This window comes from Lampetra planeri, chromosome 2 (assembly GCF_965212315.1).
Source record: "Lampetra planeri chromosome 2, kcLamPlan1.2.h2, whole genome shotgun sequence".
NCBI classification, from domain to species: Eukaryota; Metazoa; Chordata; class Hyperoartia; order Petromyzontiformes; family Petromyzontidae; genus Lampetra; species Lampetra planeri.
Window position 1 is genome coordinate 35,803,940 of NC_136108.1, and position 12,329 is coordinate 35,816,268.

General features: G+C 48.2%; 1 protein-coding gene across 1 annotated transcript in view; it reads right to left on the reverse strand.

The window, feature by feature from the left end:
- The window catches only part of LOC144732864 (regulating synaptic membrane exocytosis protein 2-like), a 77,851-nt gene that overhangs the window by 26,291 nt on the left and 39,231 nt on the right, over positions 1–12,329 (reverse strand). Inside the window, 8 exon segments of the mRNA XM_078614516.1 lie at positions 480–548; positions 1,366–1,516; positions 2,200–2,371; positions 3,596–3,726; positions 5,887–5,996; positions 6,625–6,671; positions 8,742–8,865; positions 10,975–11,074. Coding sequence (XP_078470642.1) covers positions 480–548; positions 1,366–1,516; positions 2,200–2,371; positions 3,596–3,726; positions 5,887–5,996; positions 6,625–6,671; positions 8,742–8,865; positions 10,975–11,074 — 904 coding nt within the window.

The window sequence follows — 12,329 nt, forward strand, 5'->3', positions numbered from 1 at the left end:
AGAATTAAAAAAGCACCTGAACAAAAGCGGCGCTTCGCAATCGGTGCGCTGCGGTAGTCCCAGGTGTGCCGCAGTTTCGTCGGAATTATAGGAAAGGGAAGAACATCGCTGTTCACAAGCTCGGACAGACCACCTCTCCGTGCTGTTCAGTGGCCGGTCCAGCCCACACACACCCCCCCTCCCCCACATCCCACCCACTCCATTAGACGGCCGTCAGACGTTGAAAGTGAGTGCTGTGGATTGAAAAACGTTGAGAGGCACTGATCTTGGTGATATTTTATGAAGAGGTGGGACTGACCCCACACTTCACCCCACCGGACGTGACCTGCCCATCGACGGCGCAGCGTGCCCGTTTATGTCGCTGGCTTTGTTGCGAAGCATGCGGTGATGTTCAAGTCTCAAGTTCGCTTCGTTCAAGCGGATGAGAAGGCAACAGACAAGGGGTAGCCTCGTTTCCAGGAGTGGCGACCTGCGGTTACCTGTGGACACCACTCCGATGGCGTCGTTGTAATCCTGGTCCGACATGTCGTCATCGATGCGCTGTGACCCTGAAACATCGCAAACGGGACACAGAGGAAGCAGTGCTGTCCATGTGTAATGATGCAGATCGCCGCGTGCACCGCTTACTATCTAATGCTATTGACAAAAGGCAATTTGCAGTGCAATCGGAAATACATTGACTGGCACATATTTGCAGTCTTTTCGAACATTACCTATCCCTCATTTCATTATTGGTTAAGAGTACGTTTTCCTCTCTCTTGGCTATAAGTAGGCTTATAGGTACTCTCTCTCGCTTATAGGTGCGCTTTCTAGGTTATAGGTACACTCTGTAGGTTATAGGTGCGCTCTGTAGGTTATAGGTGCGCTCTCTGCCTCCCGTGATTAAGTGCAAGGCAAGACGGAATCGCTCAGGGGTCAGAATCCTGAACCGGCACCACTGAGATCCCAGGATGGAATCAGGGTCGCCACTCGTGAACTCGGTTCATTCACCGAGCCGCTTGCGAATAAACCCGGATCTTACGTATAACGAGCGGATGGTCTCAGTCCAGCCACCAACAACTGTACAAAACAACCATCACCTTTAAATTTGGTCATGAAGAACGTTTGTTTGGCCTTCAAGTGACGAAATACGCTCTCATCTGTAGAGTGAGCGGCAAAGTGCTTCCCCTTCCGTTGTGGACCAGAGCTCGTAGGAGGCTCGCTAACAGCACTTGCCCCCAGCAGCTCGTGTAGGCTACACGGAGGGAGGGCCTTTGTCTTTGTGATGCACCGCTCCTGTTTCCGAACCGACGCCGCGTCCCCCGTTCGAAACCCAGGTGCGCAATGCGGACGGCGGGCAGGCGGGCGGGGGGCGGTGGCACCCACTCTGCAGCTTGCGCCCGTTGTCCCCCTGGCCATGCTTGCGTGGCTGGAACGGCGAGGGCTGGGGAAGAGGCAGCGATGAGAGGTCGTGCGTCTGCAGCTTGTACCAGTGAGGGTTGTCGTCGAGCAAGGCTGTCTCCAGCTCTATGAGGATCTGCGAAGGGTCGGGAGTTTTTCGGTTTCGGGGGCGACAGGGTCAGGGGTGGTGTCGGGTTGAGGGTGAGGAGTAAGGGTGAGACGTAGGGCAACGGCTAATGGGTGGGGAGGTCTAAGGTTAGATCTGGGCCTGGGTTAGGTTAAGACAATGGGTTGGGGTTATAAATAGGTATAAGGTTAATGACAGGGTTAGTTCTTAGTTGAGGGCTAATATTTTTAGACCCAATCGTAGAACTGGACCTTGGATGAGAGATTAGTGCAGACAGAAGGTCAAGGTTAATGTTAGCATAAATAATGTGACGTGAAAATATAAATTTAGATTCGTTTTCTCTAGAGATTCTTAAACGATTGAAACACATAATGAATTGACAACCCCTTGAGATATCTAACATAGCAAACTGTTTCTTTGCTGTAACTTTCGATATAACTAACTTCAGATGATTTCTCTCACTTTCAGATGAAATGTCTGTCACAAGACCCTCGTTAACGAAATGCGTGCACAGTGGCGTAACGGTTGGCAGCACTGAACTTGCGATACACAGGTGACAAGTTTCTTAAATCTCTCCCCCCTCCATCGCATCTGTCCACCCAGCAGGTTAAAGAGGTTCAGCACTACATGTGTGCGAGCGAGCGAGCAAGGGTGAGCATGCTAGCGAGCGAGGGTGAGCGTGGTGGCGGCACCTCTCCCAGGAAGACGCTCTCCTCCCCCGGCGAACGCTGCTGGTCCCACAGCGTGAGCTCCAGCATGTGCTCGCGGAACTCTCGCCGCTGCACGGGGCAGTACGCGAACGTCTGGTTCCACTGCGGCTCCAGGCTGCGTCCCACCGTGGTGGTGCGACGCTTGCTCTTGTCGCTGTGGGACGCACGCATCACCGGTGAGAACGCACAGCGTAGGCTTTCACGGTGGCGCTGTACGGCACTCCGACGCTTTTTCGTATTGTGCGCGTGTTGTTCGGAACGACGTCCCAAGTAGCAATAGGTTTTTACCCTTTTATCTGGTACAAAAACTGACACCTTTATACAAGGGATCATGTTTGCAATAACCACAACACAAGCAGTCAAAATGCAAAAAAAGTAACAACTCTGATAATGATATGCACTATCCTTGAAGTTGATTGGTCCACACCCGAGACGGCTTTTCTTAGAGCCATTGGTGTTGGACCAGATGACGCCAGAAGGCGTACAACTCAAAAACAGCTCACTATCAGAGTATTGAGAGCTCGGGTTAAGCATTTACACTATGAGACCTCATTTATCAGTAGCAAAATATAGTAATAGGTTTTTACCCTTTTATCTGGTACAAAAACTGACACCTTTATACAAGGGATCATGTTTGCAATAACCACAACACAAGCAGGCATGCAAACAAAAAGGTGTCAGTTTTTGTACCAGATAAAAGGGTAAAAGCCTATTACTATATTTTGCTACTGGTAAATGAGGTCTCATAGTGACGTCCCAAGTTTTACTCGATGTGCTGAAGAAGCTTCCAGCACGTGGAGAGGAACTTTGGACGTCGCACCAACACAACACGCGGTATACCATAAAAACACATTGGACAGCTAAATGGATATTGGCTCTCCAAACATATGTACCTCCAGATGATTGGTCACATTTGAGACATCCATCGTAGTTGGTCAAGAGGACTTCAGACTGAGAAGCTCAGGACCACATAGTGCAGCATTATAATTATGATGCGCAAATGCAGATGATCTTCATTTTAAATGCAGTATTTGCTCGGAAAGATATCTGAAACATTTGTTTTATGTATACCTCCGTTTAGCACGGTTGCATACATACGATGAGACCTGAACAAATTCATTACAGCTGATAAAACTTCACTGCCTATGACCAAAGCACTGTGAATGCGCCCGATCTCATAAGATGTCAGAATCTAAGCAGGCTTGAGCCTGGACAGTGTTCGGACAGGTAACCCACCGTGCAGGCCATCATCGCGCTTCCGGGACTACGTGGTGAGCAGTACAAATTCTGTGGTGGCACCATTCAGGGTGGGCAGTCACATGATAAGGTCAAGCCCGGAGGAAACCCTCACCGAAGCCAAGAGGGTTTTGGTTCTCACCTCCGGTCTGGAAGAAAGTAGATTTTGATGTAGGGGTTGCGCGGCTGCCCATCGTCACGGAGCGGCAGGTCTGTGGCTCCGAGGGTGGTCACCACCAGCTGGAAGCCGACTTTGTCGTACCACAGCTTGATCTGCGTCGCGCACGGGGACATGTCGCCCACGCATGAGCAAGCGACCGGGGGGTGGGGGGCCTTGCACTCGGGAATACAAAAATTCCTGTTTACCCCAACACATGAAGCCGCATGTAGCGTGTGTCCCTTTGCCCATCCCCCCACACACCCGATGTACCCCTGTGATGCTGGTCACTTTCTCCCCACCCCTCTTCCCCCCCACCCTCCACCCTCAGGGTCGACACCGAGAGCCCCACACCTCGACACCAGGTACGCCGGGACGTTCCCCTCCCCCTCGCGATTTCTCTGTCCCCCCCCCCCTCCCCAGAAAACACCGGCGCGTTGTGGGGGGCTCGTGAGTCCACCTCAATAGGAACGTTTGAAAATAAACAACCGCTGTGCCGCACTCTGAACCCCAACCTCGGGACAAACCACTCGCCACCACCGAAGCTAGGGACGATGTCAGTTAGACCCTCATTGCAACAGACTGTCATTGAAGAAATTGCTTGCTTACGACACTGCCCGTGGAAGGGCCTCCAGAGAGGCCCTCTGGAGAGTATTGAGCTTAGTCTGCCACAAGAGGTGCGGAGATCCTCCCTGTAGCTCACTACACACGAACCTGCACATCGATTGTAATCTGTGGTGTAGCCATCTATGCTGCTAGTTGCACCGCATGCATTGTGTTCGGTTATATATAAATTATAAATAGAATCAAATGTTGCAGCGAAGACACTAATGGGGCATCACATTTTGGACATTTCATGGTGCAGCATAATAATTATAATAATAAAGAAAACGATGGACGTAATGAAGTAAAAAAAACCAAAGCAAACTTGTGTCTCATTAGCAAAGCAAACTTAAAGTGGTAGGGCTCATGTGGATCGCCGTGGATATCCTCTATATATTTGTTGTTGTTTCCTCCATATTATTTGACATAAACTGTTTCTGTACAGCGTGTTGAGATGCTCCTAGTATTAAGACGCGGTACAAATCTAAATTATGATCATTATCATTAAAGTGCACGAGACGAGTGTTAGCAGGGAAAACTATCGAGCAATTAAGTGATCCCAGGAAGGCTTAGGAAGCTCAAATGAGCTGAGCTCCCTGAACTGCTGCCACCATTACGTGCCCGTTAGTGTGATTAATTGCACTGTATTCTTCGCTGCTAATAGCTGAGAAAGCACGGCCTGCGTCTGACGAATAATGGGCCCAGCATCACCACATATCTCGCGAAAATTTACGGTGCAGCGCTTATATAATTCATTTTCCGGGTCAAATAATGAGGGGCGGGAAGAGAGCGATTGTAAAATCATGCATCAAGAATTGTGCATTCTGTGAAAATATTATGTAAACAGCATCGAGGTGAAAGGACACAAGTTATTATGTAGAGATATTTTTGCTGGGAAATGCTTATGTAACATTGTTGAGGTGGCCCAGATTACAAACACAATTACCTCAAATGAAAGATTTAAGGATGAATAGTGCAGGAAGAATATTTGTTTAAGAAATATGCTAAAAAAGTGTAACGCGTGTACATTTCAGATGTGAACAATATGACGATGTAACAAATCTAACGAATAATAATGTAAGAAAATAGATATGTAAGCAAAATCATCGTCATAGCAACAAAAATGAATAATGAATGCAAGATAATCCCTTGCTCACACCACTGCCGGCAGAAGGGCCTCCACTCGAGGCAGCTCTAAGAGCCCTTCTGTAAGATAATTTGGCCTACTCTTTCATGCTGGCCATGTGTGTATAACTTCTTTCGCACCGTACGTAGCCAACCGTGCTACTCGGAGGCGCGGGGGAAGGACAACAAACTAAACACAAAAAGCAGTTCCACAGAAGAGAGTTTTCAATCTAAATTTAAAAGTGCCTTTGGAGATGTGGCGGTACCCACATTTTACCCCACCACACATGTACTTCTGACTGCGGTGAACCCCTTTACACTGCCGGGTGGCCAGAGGTGGTGGCGGTTAAGAAACGTGCACCAATCATCAACCGCCGCGCCAGGAGATCTAATCAAACCGGCGAATCTCTGCATTGCAGACCATTACATCCCTATACTATTATTATACAGTGTGAGCATTCTCACCATGATGACGGTCATGTGCGTTATGCGTGAGGAGCATATACGGTGAGCAGCAAAGCAAGTGTGGCACGAGAGGGCAGACGTACGGACAGCCGCCCTGGCATGGTCTGCGGGACGTCTCGCAGTCCCGGGCTCGTGGGCGTGTTCAGGGAGATGGAGCGCCGCTCCAGCTTCTGAGACTCAAAGGAGCTGGAGCCTGGCGTGAAAACAGACGTGTCATCGTCACAACCCCTGCATTGCACATCAAATGATAAATATCCATCATCCGTTATAGATTTTTGGTTTTGGCCATGTAATGATCTGGCCAAATCTGTGTTGTAAGATCCTCCGCCAACCGACAAGTTGAAGAACAATTCTTGAATTTAGCAATTCTGATTTCCTGGATTCTGACCTGATGCTGAGCGAAACTTTGAATCTCGCTGCCAGATTCAGTTGCGAGAATTGCCCTTCACCTTACCAGTGAGCTGACACAATCATAACTGGTTCAGTGAAAGCTGTGCACATGACAAATTAATTTGTGTGGCCGTGTCCGGTGGCGGATTGAATTGCGACACAAATTTGGCCAGATTAGCACGTGGCCTCGCCAAAACATTGCTTATGAATCATATTATTGGCCGCGAAAACCTGCGTGTTAAGCTCACAATCCAATAGAGACATCCACGAGCTGAGCTTTAGTAGATAAGCAGGCAGAAGTCATTGGAAACGTCGACTTGCGTGATATTTTAGCAACACTGGGATCAGCCCAGTATGTGTGTACGGCGGTGTGGAGGTCGTGAATTGGGAAACAATGAATAATTTTCTAAAGAACTTAAAGTCTCGCCTACTTGACTCTTGGTGTCCATGTGTGCCGTCCGGTATTCTAGGCAGATCTCTGTAGGAGGCAGATGTTAGACAACAACAAGGCGAGTGTGTGAGCGTTTCGCTTTCCTGCCCTGGCTGTCTCCCACTTGCTGTGCTGTGTCACGTGAGAAAAGCATACAAGTACGAATACTAAATAAGACAACTGATTTGTCATATTTGAAATGTGATTATCATGATTATTTCTGTTCCACTGATGTGAGTGGTTGGCTCACTGCACTATGAACGTGGCGAACGGAGTTTGATTTCAGTCACGGCTAACATCAATGGCGGACAACATTTCAACATGTCCTGATTCTCCCTTCATCAAGCCGTGCTGACTACAAGATGTTGCACAGTACAGCAAACCCTCACGGTGGGGGATACCTTCTTGAAAATAGCAGCAACCGGGAAATCCGCGATCCGTTAACTCAAAGGTATTACGGGGAAAACGCAGGTCTGGTTCACGGTCGAAAATGCGACACACACGCGTCCTGTTGTTTTATGTTACCCTAAATCAACCCAAACGTCAAACAGGAAGTATTTAGAATGTAAAATATGATAAAAACAACTCTAGTGTTAAATATAACTAGTATGGTAAATGTTTGCAATTAAAACATTTACGTAGCGCACACTGCTGTACACGTGTCCGTGGGCAGCAGTGTGCGCTCTCCAGGGCCGGATTAAGATTGTGTAGGCTCCTGGGCTGCAGGTACTGTGAGGCCCCCAGTAATATGTTCAAAAGGAAAACAAAGTTAAAGAAAAATAAATTAAATTTTACAAGGCTAACAACAAATAAAATTCGGCATACGCAAGTGAAATAACTTTTCGCTTCATCTCTGGAGGCCTTCCAGCTGGCGGAGGCCCCTGGGCTGCAGCCCCTGAAGCCCCCACGTGCGTTAATCCGGCCCTGACACTATCAGAAGAAATGTCGTTCGACTGAATCTCACTGCCTCCTCGTTGGAGGCTGGGAACACCGCGTGGCCTGGGAGGCTGGGACCCGTGATGGGCTGCTTGGAGGACGACACGGAGATAAGACGGCGCCGCGTGTGTTCTTCCGCGGCAGCGTCATCGCGAGCAGCGCAGTTACGATGCGTACAGGAATTTTGCGGTCAACCGCGAATGGCCCAGCCATAGGGGCGCGATCGGCGAACTCTGCACCTCAATACATTTGTTGGGAAACCACAAAGCCGCGATAGCTCAATCCGCGCGAGAGAAGGTTTTGCTGTACATGTAAATAAATGTCAGCAGAATACACCATATATCACCATGCATGTCAATCTAAAATGTTCAGATAAGTGAGAGACCTAACTCAGAAACGAAGGGATAACCCCAATAAATCGAGAGGGACATCGAAGAAGCTGAAAGGGAAACCCAAGAAACTGAGACGCAAAAACATTTAAACTGTCCAACAGGAAACAGCAAGTTCACTTTTGTCGAAAAGTGAACATCTCCGCTTCCCCTAATTGCAAATGAAATAACAACTTTTGATAGTGGTTATTAGGTTCATGCTGTTTCCTCGTAGAAAGCCTGCAAGTAAACACGACTTGAGCTGACTCTTACATGAGGCCTGAACCATCAGACAAGGCAATAAATAGGGCCGAGTGAATTGTTTTCAAGTAATCAACAAGAAACGTGAGAATCCATTGCACGGCGCTGAGACATTCAACATTGTGATACACCGTGATGACAAATGCACATATTACGGCACTAGAATATAGTACACACTAGATAACGGTGGTCGAGAACTTACACTTGAACTTGCGCATTCAAAATATCATATATATGAAACGCAATACGATAAATTATATAACGTGTCATTAAAAAGCAAACGAATACTGTCACCCATAATAGAGTTTTTTTGGGTTAGATCGCGTAAATATCTACGCGATGATATTGGTCGCGAAAGGCTACGTGTTAAACTAAATACTGTCACGCGGTATATTTTTGCGATGTAAACCGGAGGGGTTATCAGGCTGCTTTAAACCCTCCCTTGACCACCACCACCACCAACAACAACTACAGCGACGACGACTGAAAGGGCCAAACGGCCCCTCTGTTCCTGTGGACGCGCGACGCTTGTCGGAGCGGCGCGCTCACTGACCCGATGGGTCGCGACACGAGCAGCTCCACCAGCGGCTCGGGCTTGGACTCCAAGATGATGTTGTAGACCTCCTGGAAGGTGGCCCCCTGGAGGGACTGCCCGTTCCACTCCAGCACCTCGTCCCCTGGTGGCACGTGGCGCCGCGGTTAGTGCCCGCAACGTTGTTTTGGGGGCCGCGTCGGGGGGTCAGCGATTTAGCGTTGAACAACATTGGCCTCCTCAGTTACATTTACATCACGTTAGTGGCGAGTGATACCCGAACCGGGCATGGGTTGTCCCTCCCCACCTATCTATCGCCAACCTGCAATAAGCAGCTTGGCGGATAAAGGTCCAACAAGCCCCATGACCGACATGGCACCGGGAGGTCCCTATCTGGCAATGGATTAATATACGGCTATAAATTGTAAAAACAATAATAATAATGCATACGCATGGATCACATGATGCTTCCCAACATGCGTTTGTTCTCAGACGTATTCTATGAGTGATAATAATGGAAGTGCTTGCAGGAAGCAGTGCGTGTGTAGGCCGCGATCAGGCAATGGGGCTGGGATAGCGGCTCTGCAGGGAAGGCTGCACCTCAGCCAGCCAGCCAGGCTGCAAGAGGGAGGGTCATTTACACACTGGAATTGTCTATGGGTTTTGGGCAACACCTTCAATCAATCTGGCCAGTTTTTTTTAGTCCCTAATTGCAAAACTATTTTATACAAAAGTTGTGTTACTCTTGGATCATCTTGACTCGATCTAACGTGCCCCCATTACAGACCGGCCGACAGACATTTTCAGACTAAGTTGGAAAGCGTAAAAAAATATAAAACACAATCTTTCTTTAATGACATGCTTGACTGTGACATTAAAGTCTGCTATCTCATTAAACAAACCAGCTACAAGCCCATCACGGTAGAACATATATGAGGCCTTTGATAAAAGATCAGAAGATCTGGATTGAAAAGATGTAAAACCCCTATCACAATGCGGAGCCCGCTTCGAATGACATGGCCACAGGAATGTTGTGTTTCGTCTTCCCATCCAAAGTAGGGCTGAACGATTAATCGATTTCAAACCAAAATCGCAATTTGAAACAATGCGATTAGCAAATCGCAAAGGCTGCGATTTTTTGCGATTTGAAAAGTCCTATTACTTTATGATTATAATTGTTTTGTTTTTCATGATTATAACTTTATTTATTTAATTTAACAGTTGTTATATGTTTGATTGTTTTATTTCAATTAAAACATTTTAATAAAAACATGTTGGAAGCAATTCATATCTTTTAAGTTTTCATCCTTGCATTAGAATATAAAGAGCAGTTCATATTTTGATGTTATCATGTGGTAATGCACCATCACATGTTTTAAATCTATTGCACAGTGAATATTGAACAAAAGCTTGACTTTAAAAAATTTAATCACAAATCAAATCGCAATCGCAACATCTATCAGAAAAATCGCAATTAGATATTTTTCCCAAATCGTTCAGCCCTAATCCAAAGCATCGCCCTACGACGACGCGGCATGCCTGGTGTGCGAGACTCGGGAGCGACTGTGGGATGCGGCTCGGCGGTACAGCGAGCGGCTCGCGGTTGGAAGGGTTGAAAATTTAAATCCCGATTGTCGGGGCTGACTCAGCCGGCCAAAATCGCCCCATGGGTTCGATAGGCTGACACGTTGTGAGGAAGTCGAAAGTGGTTGTCCTATGGATAGACTCACCCTCGCTATAGAAAGGTGGATTTCCCACGACTAGCACAGAGCTGTTAACGAGAGGTAGGTGAGCACCACCCTGGCTGCTCGCGTGCGCAGATCACTTTGACGTTTGCGAATGTGGGGCTTGGCGCATGTGCCATTACAGGCAGCGCCACTGCATTACCCTGCCTCTTACGAGTTCACTGTACGTGTAATTCTCATGATGCAGTGCCTGGAACACTCTGTTCTGCAACCAGAACACTCCACTCACAGATTAAATTAGTTAATAGGAAAACAAATGCGCTGTGTGGGCATGTGATTGTGCGGGCTGGCTGGCCAATGCGCAAGCAACGTCTCTCTCGCAAGGTGGCTCTTTGCCGTGGAGCCGCGCCTGGCACGATGCAGCGTCTTGCGAGGTGAGGGCGCGTTTTCGTTGAATGCGTGTCATGCCTCCCGAGCGATGTGAGCGCTGTCCGTCAATGCGACATTAATATCGCCGAATGTTCATGCCCTCGCGCGTGTGCGATTCATCAACTTTCGATCCGGCTTACCTGCACGCAAGTGACCGACGATGTCGGCAAGGCTGCCCTTTTTGACCTTCGTGATGAACGCGCACAGTTTCCCAGACTCGGTCATTTTCCCGCCGACCACCTGGCAGCAGACAACGTCGCAAAAAAACTCTCTATTAGCTGAACAAGGGCCAGCGAGTCATCGAGCAGCTATCGGGGTAAGCTGCACCACGACCCGCGGGGCTGAGGGGGCATAGCGGCGGGACTGGAACAGCGCGGCGAACTGTGACGGGCCTGGTGCTCGGTAGGGGAACAGCTGAGCCACCAGCTGAGGACTCAGCCTGACCTCTAAATGTTCAGAGTCAACTCCTTTGATATGCAATGGTTGGGAGGGGCTGGACAATATTCTAAACTTAGTAGAATTAAGCGAGGGGCATCGCAGCCTTTGCTCATATACACAGGGCGTGAGAGCTACAGCAGAATGCCCGACAAACGCAGATCATCTCGTTACTCATTCTGCCCCTGAGTTTTTGTATGCCCCCCTATTTAATCAAGGTCATGCAATAATGCTGGATGGACCCATTTAATTCCTTGCGCCAGGGCCCATGCCAAGCTCAAAAAGCCACTGCCAGTAGCATCAAAGAAAAGCCATTCGTTATTTTCAATATAATATCTTCACACACTGGGGAACATTTAGAATCACCCCAACACAAAATGTCTGTTATGTATTTTACTCTACGTAATTGAGTTATGTAAAGGTCTCCCGAAGCTACCACCACCTTTGGGGAAGCCTTTATTCAGCAGTGGATTGACCATGGCTGATGATGATGAATTGAGTTACAATACTCTCCTGGTGAACTTAGGGGGCCGTCCAAATGCAAATAAAATTATTGGTGAAAGCTCACTTTGCCAGTGCAAAGGAAGAGCACTCAGGCACGGTTCGTCGAGGCATTCATGTTCAACAATAATAACGATAGCGGCATTCTCAGACGGGCCCTGTATTGTTTGTCCAGTTCCATTCCTGAACATTTGACCTGGGGGAGAAAACCAAAATACCCGGATAAAAACCCACACATTCAATACAGTAACACTCAAAACGCCACACAGACAGATTCAAGAATGCATTTTTGTACTGTCATCACTTGGCCATAGCGTTGTCACCGGAGGTACAAAAAATGGACATATCGTGGGCAGAAGAACATCTCACGGTACCGTTGGAGGAGAGAACTCCGCGTCTTGAGAGGTGAGTGATTGCACAACCAACAAGACCTGGGACTGTTGACGTCCCTGGAAGACCGACGGATTTCAGTGGGCAGCTTCCTCGACAAGAGGACGATCCTCGTAAACTAGGGCACATGGCGGACACCGCCTAGCCGCCTCGCAAGCCAAGCCGACGG